The sequence below is a fragment of the Bison bison genome, unplaced genomic scaffold (genome assembly GCF_000754665.1).
Source record: "Bison bison bison isolate TAMUID 2011002044 unplaced genomic scaffold, Bison_UMD1.0 scf7180017864291, whole genome shotgun sequence".
Lineage (NCBI taxonomy): Eukaryota > Metazoa > Chordata > Mammalia > Artiodactyla > Bovidae > Bison > Bison bison.
In genome coordinates this window covers 10,584,974-10,600,622 of record NW_011494863.1, presented here as the reverse complement: position 1 = coordinate 10,600,622, position 15,649 = coordinate 10,584,974, and the positions used below count along the sequence as shown (strand labels likewise).

The 15,649-nt window shown below is 48.7% G+C and overlaps 1 protein-coding gene and 1 long non-coding RNA gene across 18 annotated transcripts in view; one reads left to right on the top strand and one right to left on the bottom strand.

Moving 5' to 3' along the window:
• Positions 1-15,649, top strand: part of LOC104996294 — a 116,194-nt gene that overhangs the window by 99,921 nt on the left and 624 nt on the right. For 6 of the 9 annotated variants that reach the window (XR_826166.1, XR_826162.1, XR_826165.1 and 3 more), the window contains 3 exons: positions 8,071-9,084; positions 11,714-11,931; positions 14,112-14,543. This is a non-coding gene — a long non-coding RNA (uncharacterized LOC104996294). Of the gene's footprint in view, positions 1-8,070; positions 9,085-11,713; positions 11,932-14,111; positions 14,544-15,257; positions 15,641-15,649 lie in introns of those variants that run through there. The other 3 variants (XR_826167.1, XR_826164.1, XR_826168.1) reach the window with 3 other exon arrangements.
• Positions 2,524-15,649, bottom strand: part of ABLIM3 (actin binding LIM protein family, member 3) — a 137,370-nt gene continuing 124,244 nt past the window's right edge. For 8 of the 9 annotated variants that reach the window (XM_010850515.1, XM_010850522.1, XM_010850514.1 and 5 more), the window contains 7 exons: positions 14,551-14,698; positions 13,311-13,340; positions 12,678-12,736; positions 10,874-10,934; positions 9,795-9,802; positions 9,224-9,304; positions 2,524-4,737 (listed from right to left, as the gene is read on the bottom strand). In XM_010850515.1, coding sequence (XP_010848817.1) covers positions 4,624-4,737; positions 9,224-9,304; positions 9,795-9,802; positions 10,874-10,934; positions 12,678-12,736; positions 13,311-13,340; positions 14,551-14,698 — 501 coding nt within the window. In that variant the 3' untranslated portion in view covers positions 2,524-4,623. The remainder of the gene's footprint in view (positions 4,738-9,223; positions 9,305-9,794; positions 9,803-10,873; positions 10,935-12,677; positions 12,737-13,310; positions 13,341-14,550; positions 14,699-15,649) is intronic. The other variant, XM_010850517.1, reaches the window with a different exon arrangement.

Genomic DNA, 15,649 nt, shown 5'->3' with positions numbered 1-15,649 from the left:
CTCAAGAGGAAGATCAGGTGGTCTGGTATTCCCATCTCTTTCAGAATTTTCCACGGTTTATTGTGATCCACACAGTCAAAGGCTTTGGCATAGTCAGTAAAACAGAAATAGATGTTTTTCTGGAACTCTCTTGCTTTTTCCATGATCCAGCAGATGTTGGCAATTTGATCTCTGGTTCCTCTGCCTTTTCTGAAACCAGCTTGAACATCAGGAAGTTCACGGTTCACATATTGCTGAAGCCTGGCTTGGAGAATTTTAAGCATTACTTTACTAGCGTGTGAGATGACTGCAATTGTGCGGTAGTTTGAGCATTCTTTGGCATTGCCGTTCTTTGGGATTGGAATGAAAACTGACCTTTTCCAGTCCTGTGGCCACTGCTGAGTTTTCCAAATTTGCTGGCATATTGATGTTAGCTCTTCTCTAAACATTTGGTAGAATTCACCTGTGAAGCCAACTAGCCCTTGGCTTTTGTTTGTTGAAGATTTTTGGTTACAGTTTTGATTTTTGTGCTTGTGATTGGTCTGTTCATATTTTCTATTTCTTCTTGGTTCGGTTCTAAGAATTTGTCCATTTCTTCTTCCAAGTTGTCCATTTTATTGGCATGTAGTTGCTCATAGTAGTCTCTTATGATCCTTTGTATTTCTTTGTTGTAACTTCTTTTTCATTTCTAATTGTATTGATTTGAGTCTTCTCCTTTTTTCTTGGTGGGTCTGTCTCTTGCTCTTTTAATTGGGAATATTTCCTCTTCTTTTTCACTTTACTTAAATTTATGTTGTGAATTTAGGAAAAACAGTTATCTACTGTGGTCTTAAAGGACTGTTTTAAGGTGGAAGTGTCCCTGTGTGGACTGTGTGAGTCCATTATTTTTGGTACGAATGCCAGCCATGTCTTTTTCGGAGTGGAAATTATTCCTTTGATAGTGGGTGTGATTGGTGTTGTGGTAACTAGTGTGTGCACTGGAGAGTGTGGGGAGACCTCTGCTTAGTTCTGTGGCTGTCACAGCCCTGTCGGGGCTGGAGTCTGCTCTCCTGTTGTTGAAGTAGAAGCTCTGATGATTGGGTTCAGTAAGGCTGCCTGCCCTTAAGTGCATGCTCTTTCCCAAAGGATTTGAGTGCTGAAGCAAGTGAGGCCCATGCTGTCACAGAGAATCTCCGCACCACCTGTGCAGGTGTCCTTGGTTTTGCCTAGGAGCAGCCCAAGGCCATGTTCCTTTCTCCATTGTGGTTTTCTGAGACCTAGTGTTAGGCAGGTACTGGGGGCCAGGGCATTGTGGCTGCAGGAATTGAAGTGGTTGTGCTGCCGTTTAGCACCTGGGCTGTCTCGGTGATAGGACTCTCCCAGGGCTTGTCTACCCCAGATATGACTCCAAGCTGTGGTGTGAGGTAGGCAGGACTGGAGTGCTCCCACTGGAAAAGGAACAGCTGCGTTCTCCTCTCCAGGGTCTACTGGGGGGTGGTGTGACTGTGGTCATGCCATCTAGTGCGCACCAGCACAGCGCAGGTGATGCTGGACTTGCTCTCGGGCCCACTCCTCGAAATGGCAGCCCTGATAGTTGGCTCTGACGTCAGCCTCACCACTGTCGTGCCCGGGCTCACAAAGTCTACCACCACTGGAGCTGCTTTCCTCTGTAAGCATGCTGACAGTGGGGGTCTTATGGTGGACTGTGCCCCTGTGGCAGGCGCTGACAGTGGAGGCCCAGACCACACTCCAGGTAATCTCTGCACAGCTGGACTGAGTCCTCTCCCAGGAGCCATCTGCTCAAAGCCAGGCTTCAGCACCTAGCTGCTGTGCATACTAGCAGCCCTGCCCAGATGGCATTTTGGGTTGACAGTGTGAGGTCATGGTGGCCATCAAGTGCTGGTCCCTCTTTCCCTGACTGCTAGCAAACCAGCAGACACACACTCCTTGCAAGCAGAGACCAGGCCCCTTCAGCTCCCTGTCTGTTCTGGTAGACTTCCCAGCTGGCAAAGGTGGTTTCCAGGGTGAGAGAACCTTTCCTCTTTCATAAGTACCCCCCAGGGGTGCTGGCCCCTTCCTGATGCCTTATTTTTCTTTTTTGTCCTACCTGGTTGTATGGAGATCTTTCTTGCAGCTTTGGTTGTATAAGAGCTCTTCTGCCAGTTTTCAGTCGGTCTCCTTTGAGAACTGTTCAACATTTAGATGTATTTTTGATGCATATGTGTAGGGAAGTGAACTTCATGTTCTACTCTTGATCTCCTCTTGTGTTTGTCAGTAACTGCAACACTGATTCAGATGAAGTCAGGTGTAGGGGTGGGTGGTTTCTGGCTTACTGAGGATGAGAACTCTGATACTGTGCTTCCCCATCTCTAGGTTTACTACCTTTTGGAAATCGTCAGCTCACCTGGGTCTTACTACCATTATTTTTTTTATCATAGAACCCTATTCATTATTGCAACAACCTCTTCCATCCTCTAGGACCCTGCATTCTGCAGGAAACAGTTTGGGTAATGCTTACCTGGTCAGACTTTCTTATCAAAGGAGAAACTGAGACCAAGAGAGGGCTTCTCTCTGATAGTTTTATTTTGAAAAATGTGCATGGTTCAGCCTCTCCCCATGTCACTCATTTCCACTCACATGAGAAACAACAGAAGGACACAAGTCTGGGTTGAAATTATGTGCATTTATGGGAAACAAAGATATTCAACAACAACAACAAAAGCCCTTCAATCTCTCCAAGTTCTCAACCAGCAATAATGAGGCAGTTTCAATGATTGTGTCTGGCTGGGGTCTTTTCTAAAAGGGTCAGGGCAGTTGAGACATTGGCCAAAAAGAGAAGATGCAGAAAGGGTGGACGTTCTAAATGAGAGTATATTAGACCTCCCTTCTGGCCCTTCATCCTTTCACCCTTTCAGTTTACAGTCTCCTCCCTTCGGTCTCCTTCACCTTCCTCAACTTCGCTTAGATGCAGTCTCTTGCAGAAAGCTGTCCTTGGTCTGCCCCAGCTGCATCTGCTTTCTTAGTAACATCACATACACTTTCTCATGCTGTCTCCTATCACTTTCTGCCTCACATCCATCATGTTTGAGTACATGCCTTATGACACCCATTTTTAGTAGGCATGCCCCTGAGATTGGGCCCCAGGTTGATCATTCTAGTATTCCCATTGCCCTCCCACAGTAAGTGCTCAGTATACAGCAGGTGCTCAGCATCAGCAGGTGCTCAGTGAGGGTTTGCTGAAGTCAGTCCTACATTTGCCACAACACATAACCTCTTGAGAGTCATAACTGTCATTTCCACTTCTTCATCCTTCCTTCGTGGTCTGACTCAAGCCATCTCCAGGAAGGAACAGATCTTACCATCACCAACTCATGGTTACAGATTTGGGGAGGGGAGGAGAGATGGTTAAGCTTTCATCCCTGTTCCAGAAGGCAAGGAGGCAGGAAAGGCAGCCACTGGGGAAATCAGGATGACCGTGAGCGACGTTGGCCAGTGCTCCATTTTGGAATCTCATAAGCAGTCATTCTTCAAAAGTTTCCCCCATGAAGCATGGCCAACTTTGCAGTGGGAGCCAAGGACTGGTGGGGGTATGGTTGGGTTGCTCTGCCAACCCAGAGACCAGACAGCATAGGCCAGGAAGCTTTCTTTAGGATGTGGTCTGGATTACCTTTGGAGGTGTGTGTTAGAGGTTGTCTGTCTAGTTGTTCGGTTGGAGCCGTGGTGGGAACATTAGCCCTGTGGCGAGTTGTCAGGCACATAGATTGTAGTAAGGCTGAAAAATACAGGCTGCGAAAATGGGCCTCTCCTCCTAAGGGGGAAGGTCCGGAGGTTCTGGGAGCAATGAGGGAGGGTCCCAGGGGTCCTGCAGCCCCGGCACTAACGGGCATCCCGCTCTGTCTCCTGCTCCTGGCTCCCACTTTCTCCCTCTGGTTCTTCACGTAGGGGCCAGGCACGGGGCCATGGGAAGCAATGATGCAGAAAAGGGAAGTGCTTTTTCTTTTCCTACCATGAGTCATAGATTTGGACTAGAGAGAGGTGAGGATCAAGGATAGGAGGAGGATTGAAGAGGCGAGGAGAGGCCAAGGCCCTATCCATTTCTGTTTATTTCTGTAACGAATAGACGTGAAACCCACATTTCTAGCTGCATCACCCCCAGACAGCACTGAGGTCCTAATGGGGGGGATAAGAAAATTCTTCAGGGCTCTCAAAGGTGTTCAGTGACTCGGGGAGAACGCTGTGGATCCCCCTTGAGAAGGGCCCCTCTGGGGCCAGTGAAGTGTGAAAACTGCATGGTCAGCATCGTCCCTGGAGGTTGGGGGAAGAGCCGAGAAGCAGAGAGAAGAGAGACTCCTTCAGGCACCTCTTTCAGGAAAGAGAGTTGGACCCTGGGGGACTCAAGTCAGGACAGATGTTTCAGTATAAAAAGGCTCCCCAGTAAAAGGATGGGAGTCCCCACAAATTCCTTCCCAAACCCCATTGCACTTAAAAAAGAGAAAGTAAGGAGCATAAAAATATCTTGATGATGTGGGCTTGCCTGACGATACAGAAAAGCAAGTCTCATGGCAGGCAGTGTGTCCCATTACACAAGAGGATTATACCGAGCTTCAGTATAGAGATTTTACATATATCTTTATATAAATGCATATATATTTATAGAGCCTCTGCCTAGAACAGCCGGGCTTGCTTCTTGAGTTCATTCCTCTTCCAGAGGGCCAGCCGGTCAAACTCGGAGATAGTCATGCCAAAGACCTGGTAGAACTCTTCTTGGGACAGGTGGCGCTGGAAGAAGAGGGGAGGAGACAGAGAGGGAACAACTTGAGGACGTGAGAGGCAGGTAGATGCAGGAGTGGTTCCTGTACGTTTCCTCTGGTTCTGCTGTGCCTGGCACAGTGCCTGACCCACGGAGGGTGTGTGATGAGTATGTCGAGTGGATGGCTGTGTGAGTGAGTGTTTCCTGGGAGGGACCCCTGTAGTTGATCTGGCTGGAGAGGCTTTCTCTACCCAAGACTCAGACGGGACTTCCGCTTCACCTGAGTGCCTCTCGGTTGGCCTCCCCTTTCTGCATCCCTGCTCCATGCATTGTGTCCAGGAGTGTGTATGGAGTAATGTTACTGCTGTCTACTTTGGACAGAAAAGGAGGCATGTCCAAGATTTTAGGGTGTATTTCCTCTTAGTAATAAGTTTACCAAAAAAATCTGGAAGGTTTTTCCTTAGGTCAGTCAATGAAAAAAAAAATTTCTCTCTCGATTTCTCCATACCATACTCTTTGTTATATGAAAACAAGTATGCCACATAATGAAACATTGTTCTTCATGTCTTAGTGGGTTTTTTAACCCCTTTCTGCCTGTCCTTTCTCCTGTCCCTTCTGAGCAGAGTTGAAAGTTGATACAACTTTGATTTCTAAGCTTTGAGTTAGAAATATATGGCACTTAAAATGTGGCAAAATGTAAACAGTTGGTGAAGGATAAATGGATCCTCATTTTGCTATTCTTGAAACTCTTCTGGAGGTCTGAAATTTTATTTTTTAAATAAAATTTATGATTTTGTTTAAAGAGAGAATTAGATGGCCTATGTCCTGCCTGAAAGCTTACTGCATTCACTTGCTTTTGTTACCAGTTATATTAGCTCATCAGGTATTGAAGGAAATTGAATGAGAATTATGTGTACAGCCACATAACACTTAGCCAATTCTCTGGCTTGTTGGCACTGTGAATGAATGTTTTTGCCACATTTCCAAAACTTTCTTTAGGTAAAGGTAACTTTGATACTTTTGTTAGATATTGTTGGTTATATATCTGAGTTGATTTTTGGGTACTCTATTGCATTTTTATCATGCTCATATGTACATTCACTCTTTTCTCTTTTAATTCTTCTGACCACCTTGAAAACCAGGAATTATTTCTACCCAATTGGAAAGTGAGAAAAGCAAAAGTCAGAGAATTAAAATGACTTGCCCAGGAGGGAGGGGAGATCACTAGGCAGGTAGCAGAACTGAGTCTAGGGCTCCTGATGCCAAATGCAGTGTATGCCCACCACCCTCTTGGTCAATTTCAAAAATACACGAGAGAAAATAGCACAGTGCACACCCATGCCCCTCACCCAGATTCAATGACCACCAGAATCTACCACATTTTCTCTTTCCTCTCATTAAGTCTCTTAACTCTAGATACTGCCACTTCACTCCTACATACAGCAGTTGGCATCTCAAAGCATACTGGGTATTTGCTTTCTTACATAACCACAACAGCATGGGCAAGAAAAAATGACAATTCCACAGAATTACCTAATACTTGTCCACAATAAAATTCCCCTAATGGTCTCAAAAGTATCTTTTTAGAGCTGGTTTGTTTGAATACGGATTCAGACAGCACCCACATGTCACATTTGGCTGTTAGACTCCTTCAGACCCCACCTGTCTAGACAGTGTCCTTCTTTTGTTCTGCTATTGACTCGCCCAGATCTGTTTTACTCTCACTGAAGTGCTGAAAATATGTGGATATGAGAACATTCTCTGCCCCTTCCATAGTAAAGCCTGAGGGGAACTGTAATTTAGTCTAATCTGTTTTTTCTGTTGTTGGAGAGTGATGGTTACTATCGATTCTCTAGCTGGCTTTCGCCACTGTGTTAAAAAATCTTTAACACAGTATAAAGGAATTAAGCCGAAACTACTCAAGTAGCCACTGTAGGACACGCTGAGGAATCTGAGGCTTTCTTCTCTCTGTTGAGGGCCACATGGAGTCTCCTTTCTCCTGAGTTCTCAGAGCATTTAATGGCAGCCTGTCCACTTGACGTCCATCACAGACTTTAGTGGATGAAGATTATGCGCCCGGGCTTTAGAGCCAGGCAGATATGAGTGTGTGACCTTGGACAGGGTACTTCCAACATCACTGAGCCTCAGTGTCCTCTCGTGAGAGTGGCAGCATGCCAGTACCTGCCCTCATGGGTCCTGTGAGGATGACAGATGATGAGGGGCATGCTCTTGGCACAGTGAATTACTGGTGCAGGGATCTCTTCACGTGTCTGTCACACGGTGTGGCCTGGTCTCCGTTTCCTTTGATTTCATCTCCTCCTCCTCCTCCTCTCTCCTGGGCTCATGTGGCCCCAGCCACACTCACCTCCTGCTGTCCTCCAATGCACCAGGTTCACTCCTGCATCAGGGCCTTGGTGATGGCTGTTTCCCTGGCCCAGAATGTGCTTCCTTTCTATATAGGCATGGTTTGTACTTCAAGTGTTTGCTCAGATGTCATGTTTTCAATGAGCTCTACTCAGACCTCCCTATTTAAGCCTGCAACTCACCCCTCCAGCTCCCAATCCCCCTCACGCTGCTCTCCTCTTACTCCTTGCCCTCAGCCCCGTTACCTCCCAACACACTATTGTTTCCTTATTATTGTATCATTTACTGTATGTCTCCTCACATGAGAACACCAGCTCCAAGGGGGCAGGGGTCCTTGTTTTGTTCACTGATAACACTGCAAGGACCTAGAGCAGTATCTGGTATATATAATAGGTTTGAAAAAATACTTATTGTGTGAATAAGTATCTATACTCTGAGCTCCCTGAGGACAGGGGGGTCTCCTTCTTCAATGCCCACCCTGAACTGCTGCTGCAGGGTTTCTAGCCCAGGAGTCTTAGCTCAGGCTACGTATCAGACATCCCTGGGAACCTGTGAAGAACACTGATGCCTGAGCTCCTTCCCCAGATTGCAATTTAATTGGACTTGGGTGGGACCCTGTACTAGTATTTTTAAAAAGCTCCTCAAGTGATTCTTAGAGAAGATTGTGTTTTCCTGGGTGTCTAGGAGCAGAGCATTTGGTCATCCAGGATGAACCAGGCTTGTGAACATTTTCATCCCTAAATGCTGGCTCCTCTGAGCTGCCGAGGGAGCTGTCCCTGTCAGCACTGGCAGACACTTACGTGGGGAGAATCACTGGCTTCTGTTCCTGCTAACCCAGCCTGCTAGAGCTGGAAGGACTCACAGAGCATCCTGGCTGCCCACACCCCCGTCCTACGGCTTCAACCCTCTACTCTGGGCAGATTCCTTAGCTGTCAGGTCAAGGGTGTCCCAAGAAGTGCTGAGCCTCCTCTCTTACAAGCCTGCATTCAATTCCACAGACATCTCCTGACCCTTCTCCTAGTCCAGGCCCTGTGGTAGATGACAGCGTGTCAGACAGAGGAGATGGATGGCTTGATGAGCTGATGCAAAGGAGAAAGGTATTGGGTCTGTGCTCTGGACACAGGGCTGGAGGAGGAAGAGAAGGTCAGTGACACACCCTGAGGAAAGCTTTGGGGAGGCTTTGGGGCACAGGCGTCACTAGAATGGAGCCCTGAGAAGTGAAGGGGCTGCTGAGATGGAAAGGGTGTTCCAGGGAGAGGCAGGGAGGGAAAGGGCAGGGGATGCTTCTGGAGTCGGTGTAAGCAGGAACTGGAACTCCACGCCCAGTAGACTGGACGGCTCCAGAGCCCAAGGCCATGTTCAGGCCTCGTCTGTTCTGTATCGCTTGCTGTTGCTCCTCCCTCCTTGTCCATCTGGACCCGCCCACCCCAAGTCCATCCAGTTCCTCCCTCTCCCTGGAGGCCTGTGTCAGCACAGCCAGCCTTGTCGTCTTCTCTGAGTAACAGCACAGAAACTCTGGAGAGCTTTCTACTCAGTACACTGCTGGATTCCATGTCAAGGGCTCCTGTGTACTGTCTCATGTATGTCACTTGGCAACCTGAGGGAAGCATGACAATCACCCCGTCTTATAGAGGAGACAACCGAGGTTTGGAGATGGGCCAGTTCGTCACGTGGCCAACCTGTCCACCCAGGGATGGCAGCATCAGAGTTGGAACCTAGGGAGTCCTGCTCGAGACTTGCGTATATGTTTACCCTCTGCAGAGAACTGTCCCCGTCCTTTCCCACTGCAGACACTGGTTTTCTATACCGTCCTATGTAATGCCAGTGCTGTGTTTTTTCTTAGCACACAGGCTGCAGGCCCTTGAAAGGCAGGAACCAAATTCAGCTCTCCTCTTACATCTGCAAAAGTATCAGCCCAGTTTGGAGACACGCTATAGCTGTGCACTACAGATGCTAACTGAATCAAGAGGCTGCACAGAACAGCAAGGAACAGCCTGGGCTAAGGAAACCAGGTAGGAGTGTCTGTTTTTTCAACCAGCTGTGTGACCCCTATGTCATTCATTCTGTTTGTCCCTCCCGAGCTGGGTTAGACCGGTCAAATTCTGCAATCACTTCAAACCCAGAGGCTCCTGCTCAGTTTTCTGTACCTACCTCTAAACGCGTCCGGTCCACATCCTTGGGCAGTCGGTTTCTCCCTCTTGTGGTCACCAGTAGCAGTTCGTAAGGGTAGATCTGAGGAGAGAGGAGGGGGTATTTGCAGGCTGGGTGAGGGTGGTGGCTGCGATCCCTCTTCTATCCAGGAAGGGCCAGCGATTATCAAGTCTGGAGGAAGCACTGGTGCGTCCTCTTTGGGGTTTCCTGGCAGCCTCAAGGCGCCGTCTCCCAAAGGCAAGGCCCCACAGTCCTTGGATACTGCCAGGGATGAGCGTGGTGTGTGAGCAGAAGGGCTCCTGCATGTGAATGTCTCATATTTGTGATTGGCAAGCCTCCAGAAACGTCTCCGAGGCCTGGGGGAACTGTCTGGTTTCAGGAGGCAAGAGATGTAGGGCAGGATTCAGGGAAAGTGCCCAAGCAGGGACCGGAAATGCTAGTCCTGAGAGGACCCTTGGGCTTTTTTGTTGATGTTCCCTTCCCTGCATAGACAGTGCTGTCATCTTCCCGCTCATCCCCAGTGTGGCAACTTGCAGGGTCCCAGAGACCCCCAGGGTCTGTGTGTCTTTACCTTGTACTCTGCAGAGAGAAAAGAGACACACAAAAAGTAGAAACCATCAGTCTTTGCTTTGCATCCCTACACTGGCTTCTTTTTTTTTTTCCCTTTCACTTTTCTTTCTTTTTAAATTTAATTTTATTTTTAAACTTTACAATATTGTATTAGTTTTGCCAAATATCGAAATGAATCCACCACAGGTATACATGTGTTCCCCATCCTGAACCCTCCTCCCTCCTCCCTCCCCATACCATCCCTCTGGGTCGTCCCAGTGCACCAGCCCCAAGCATCCAGTATCGTGCATCGAACCTGGACTGGCGACTCGTTCCATATATGATATTATACGTATTTCAATGCCATTCTCCCAAATCATCCCACCCTCTCCCTCTCCCACAGAGTCCAAAAGACTGTTGTATACATCAGTGTCTCTTTGGCTGTCTCGTATACAGGGTTATTGTTACCATTTTTCTAAATTCCATATATATGCACTGGCTTCTGTTATAGAGACCCTATCCTTATTGAATTCATCCTAAATCAAGGCTGGTTTGAATACAGTGGAGAAAGGGGTTGGGCTGATCCAGGGACAGGTTTTTAGAGATATTTAGAATAGAAATAAGAAGAGCCTGAGGGCCATGAAGCAAATGGGTGAAGTCCTTCATCTTCCAGGGGGATTCCTCCAGGGTTTGATGTGGACCTGCCTGAGCCTGCTTACTGGAGCCGGATGAGGCCGGTGGAAGAGCATCACAGTGTGAGGTTCATGGAATTTTTTCTGGGAACAATGTGTCTGGCTTTGAGTGTTTCCCTCCACCTGGGGACTGGCAGGCAACTCCAGCTCAGCAGTACTGGGAGAAAAGCAAGCACTCTGTGATGGCTCTGGGAATCCAGATGGGACAAATGGGCTGGAGATCACCCAAGGCCAGGGACCTGAGAGGATGAGGGAGGAGCAGGGGAAAAGGGAGGGAATGGGAAATGAAAGGGAACTCGGGGTTTAGATAGAGCCCAGGGTGGGGCCATAATCGTTTGTCAAGTGGGCAGTTGTGAGCAGCGCATTGTATGGAGGTCCCTGTGAAGTCCCAGGAGAGGCCCACACTCACCTCGCATGCCCCAGTTGACGGCGTTCATGCTGTCGTAGTGGAATAGGTCTGCGCTGGGTGTCTGCAGGGGAGACAGAAGCAGGGCTGGCCTGAGGTGGGCTCACCTCTGCCTCACTCAAGTCCTCACCCGTCTCCAGAAAGTGGACTGGAGCTGGTGGGACTCAGTGCTGTCTCAGAAGCTTCAGTCTCAAGTTGGGATGATTTAATTTGCTGCCGTGTGCCTAGTGTGTAGGCCTGGCACATAGTAGGCACTCCATAAATAGTCATATGCTGGTGAACTGCAGCATACACTTTCTTTCATTACTCAAGTATCATTTTTTCTATGAGATCTACCCTGACAACTCTATCTAAAATTATAAGTCGCCTCTTCCCCAACTCGCCACCCTTCTTGTCCTGCTCAACTTCCCCCTTTTTTCCCATAGCACTTACTACCCTCTGCTGCTGCTGCTGCTGCTAAGTCGCTTCAGCCGTGTCCGACTCTGTCTACACAGTGTGTATAAGGTGATTTGCATACTACGTAGTCCTACTTGCTTTCTGTTTCTCTCTACAAGAATATAAGCTCCAAGGGGCAGGGGTTTTTGTTTGATTTGGTCACTGGTATTCCAAGCACCCAGAGCAATGCCTGGCATACATAAATGGCTTTCAGTATAAACATCTGTTCATGAACAAATGTCCAGGCTCTGGGCGTGTTGAGGACAGGGTCTGTCTGTCCCCTGCTTGGGAGAGGGGATGGTATTAACACCAGCCATCTCTCTACCATGGAGCTCTGATCCCTTTTGTGTGCTTAACCTTAAAATTGTCTCTCATACAGTTAAGTCTCCCACTTCTGTCCCTTTGCAGTCTCTTCTCTACACAAGGGGGAGCCCATTACAAATCTGAGTTGGATGGTGCAGCACACCCATGGGAAACCTTCTGAGTCTCTACCAGTGCTGGGCCCTAATGACACCTGTCTGGCTTCATCTCCACGCTCACTCCATCCCCGCCTCGTGTCCTCTCCACCGAGGGACTCTGACACGGTGCTTGCCTCTATTTGGGTGGTTCTTCCTCATCTTGGACAGGTGAGGTCGTCCCTCCCTGCACTCAGGCCTTTGTTTAAATTCACCCCTCTCTGACCTTCTCCAAATACACGTGACTGTTGACTTCAAGTCACACATGCACTTACAGGTCATCTGTCTCTCCAGCTAGAATGTGAGCTCCACAGGAGCAGCAAATATGTTCACTGTAGGACCCCCAGCATCCAGAACAGTGCTGGCCCTGTTCAGGGCCAGACAGTAATGAATGTCTGTCTTAATGTCCCTTCCCTCCCCCCATCCCTTGTCTAGTCACAGAGCCTCTCCTTTTGCCAACAAGCCATTTTCATTCCCTTTCAGTCCTTAAACAAACTCAGCTTCCATGAAGGTTTTACGCTGTAGGATATCTAAGAGTTTGGAAGGCTCCAGGCCACAGCAGGTGAGTCAGTCAGGTCAGGCTGTGAGGTCAGCTCGAATCCTGGCTCAGCACTTACTGGGAATGAGAGCTCAAGCAGGTCACTGCACCTGTCTGAACCTCCGTTTCTTCATCCACAAAATAGGTTATTAAAAATAGTAAGTACCTTGCAGGGTTACAATGAGTGAGTGCTCAGCATGGAGTAATTGTGCCATAAATACTAGGGGCTCCCAGCCCTCCCACGGGGGCTCTTTTGTCAATGCACCTCTAGCCCCAAAGCCTCTGTCTAGGTTTCACCCGTTTGTCATCACCCACGAGCGGGTGCAGGAGCTGTGAACCGCTTGGGGAGAATGTCCCCAGTGCATCCTCTCTTACTTACCCTGTGCAGCCCGTTTCTTCTGTAGGCAGGCAGGGAGGCAGATTTAGAGATGAGGGGATCTGAAAAGGAGCCGAGACAATTACCAGAAGCCCCAAGCCAGGGTTCCCTCTCCCCGAGGTCATCTGGGCAAATGGCCAGTGTTACTCCCACTTCCATGGGAAGGGGCATGGACAGGGGCCGCCAGCTCCTCCCACTGCTCTCCAGGCTTACAGCTGACCATCTCAGGGGTGCCTCATCCTGGCAGAATTCAAGGCCCCCCCAAAGTACCCACTCACAGTCTTTTGGCCTTAAATGCTCGCATTTACACTCCTATGATGGACCCATGTGTCCTGGCTACAGGGTGGCTCTGAACATAGGCCCTGGGATTGGAGTCGAGCTCAGAACTCAGACGGGCAGGCTCCCACATGGTGGAAGATGTGTATGCTCTTTCTTTCTCTCTGGGAGCCATTGGGCACGGCTGCCCTGGTTCCAGAACCAAAGATTAAGGCCCACCATCTGACAAACTATGTCAGATGAGGACTGTGCTGGAACATCCATGCTGTATACTCATCACAGCTCAGGGGGCCCTGCAGCTGACTCGGCTCTGGCCCTCACACAACATGATGGTCTGAAGGTAGGGTGGGCAGGACGTACCACTGTCGGCCAGGTAGTGGGACCGAGGGGCTGCAAGAGAGAGAAGTTGGAGATCAGTGCTCATGTTGACAGACAGAAACAGCTCTCATTCCTGGGCCACCCTGGCCGGCAGGTCGGAGGGTGTCTTCAGTGCCTCTTCCCACCGGTCAGTTTCTAACTGCTGCATCTGCAGCAGGTCCCCCCTCCTCAGGCCAGCATGCAGCCCAGCGCAGGTGCTCTGTGATAGCTGCCGCACAGATGCCATTGATGGAGCTAAATTTTGACCAGCTCTGATAGAAGAATGTACAGAGCCCATAGAAGAATGTACAGAGCCCAGAGCCAGGGGTTGAAAACAGTGCCCCTCAGTGGTCAAACAGGAAAACAGCTCATCAGTTCATCCCGGCTCTGCCATTAGTAGATACCCAGCTTCAGATTAGTAAATCATGCTTATCTGTAAGACAGGGAAGGACAGTGTCTCCTTTATAGGGTTCTTGTGAAAGATATAGGGCACAATACAGTAAATATCAGTACAGTGTCTGACAGATACAAACCCTCCATAACACTGGCTTTATCAGCATCACTACCACTGTCATCTTTGACCTCACCTGGAGTCAAGGTGCAGTGCATACAGCCAAGAGGGGAAAAAGCTTATGGCCTGAGTCACTCTGTGTTGGGTCTGACTTTGGGCAAGGGCTCTCTCCTCTATGAACTGGGTGGTAATAATCCCTCTACATTCTGGGTCTTTGTGAGGACCAAGGCTATAGTGTATCTGCAAATGCCCAGCACACTGGATTGTAATTGGTACCTTTGTTTATCCATCAGGTATTGACCTGAGACAGGATTTCCTGGCAGGACTGAATCCCACAGGGGTAAGTAAGAGATGAGGCAGGTAGAGTTATGTGTGGGTCCAGGAATAGGGAGGAGCTTACACTGAGAGACTCTCAGGGCAAAATGCTTGAACCAAGCCTCTGATTGTACACTTCCAGTGATGGAAGGCTCAACTACCTCAAGAGTCAGCCCCGTTTATCTTCAGACTATTAGAAGAGCTTTTTCTTTCTTTACATGGCACCTGACTGGAAGTCACAGCTTCAGATTGACCCAAAGAGGCAGAAGTGCCTCCTCAGGTCAGAGCATGGTCTTTAGCCTGTATTCTAGACCCTGGTGCGGCTGTGTAGGAGGTTAGATTCACTTAGGGAAGAACTGATGGGGAAGAAAGTGCCCCCCCCCCGCCGCCCCCAGCAGGCTCCGGGGCAGTGCTTACAGCCATTTAGGGACACATCGTAGCCAGCTGTGTGCAGGGCCTCCCGGCTGCTGGTGGAGCTCCGGGGCGGGGTCCAGGGGTCTGCATAGGAACTGGACCTGGCCTTCATCTCTTCCTTCAGAATCAGTCTGCCAATTCCGCTCTGGAGCTGGGGGTGGGAGAGGAGGAAGATGAAGTTAGAAGGAAACAAAGAACACTGAGCTGAAACAGGCTTGGGAAGGGCTGAGGGACCAGACTATAGAGTGAACCTCTCACGTTTTTTGCCTTCCCAGTGTCCCTCTACCTTCGTAGCATCCATGTTTTCTTTTGGGGGACTTCATTGGTCAGAGTGGGGCCCTGGTGGTGGGCACAGAAGTAAGACCTGGCCAACAACAGCATTGCGGACAATCACTGTCCACAGTGATTGGTTCAGCGATGGACAGATGGCGCTAGCTAGGCCAGGGAGAGCCTTCCTGGGACTCCTGGAGTTGCTGGCACCCATTTTTAAAAAAGACATTTTTTTTGGTGGGGGGGGGGCGGTGAAAGTCACAAACATAAAATTAACCATTTTAAAGAGACCACACAATACAGTGAGTGTCATTTAGTACATTCCTGATACTGTGTAGCCACAACCTCCACCTATTTTCACATCATTTTTATCATTTTACCCCAAAAGAAGACCCTCTACTCATTAAATGATCACTCTCTTTCCCCCCCTTTCCTTCTAGGCCTTGATAATCACCAGTCTCTGTTCTGTCTCTGTGGATTTAGCTCTTCTGGATATTCCATATAAGTGGAATTGTACCCGTATGTGGGCTTTTGTGTCCGGCTTCTTTCACTAAGCGTAGTGTTTGCAGGGTTCATATACACTGTACCATGGATCAGCACCTCATTCTTTTTTTAGCTGATACTCTGTCATATGGATATGCCACATTTTGTTTATTCATTCGTGAGTTGATGAACTTTTGGGCTGCTTCCACCTCTTGGTTATTGTGAGTGGTTCTGCCATGACCTGCGTGTATGTTATTGAGTACCAGTTTTCAATTCTTCTGGGTATCTACCTAGGAATGGAATTGATGGGTCTGTGAACCAAGAACATCTCCTGCCATATCAATAAACA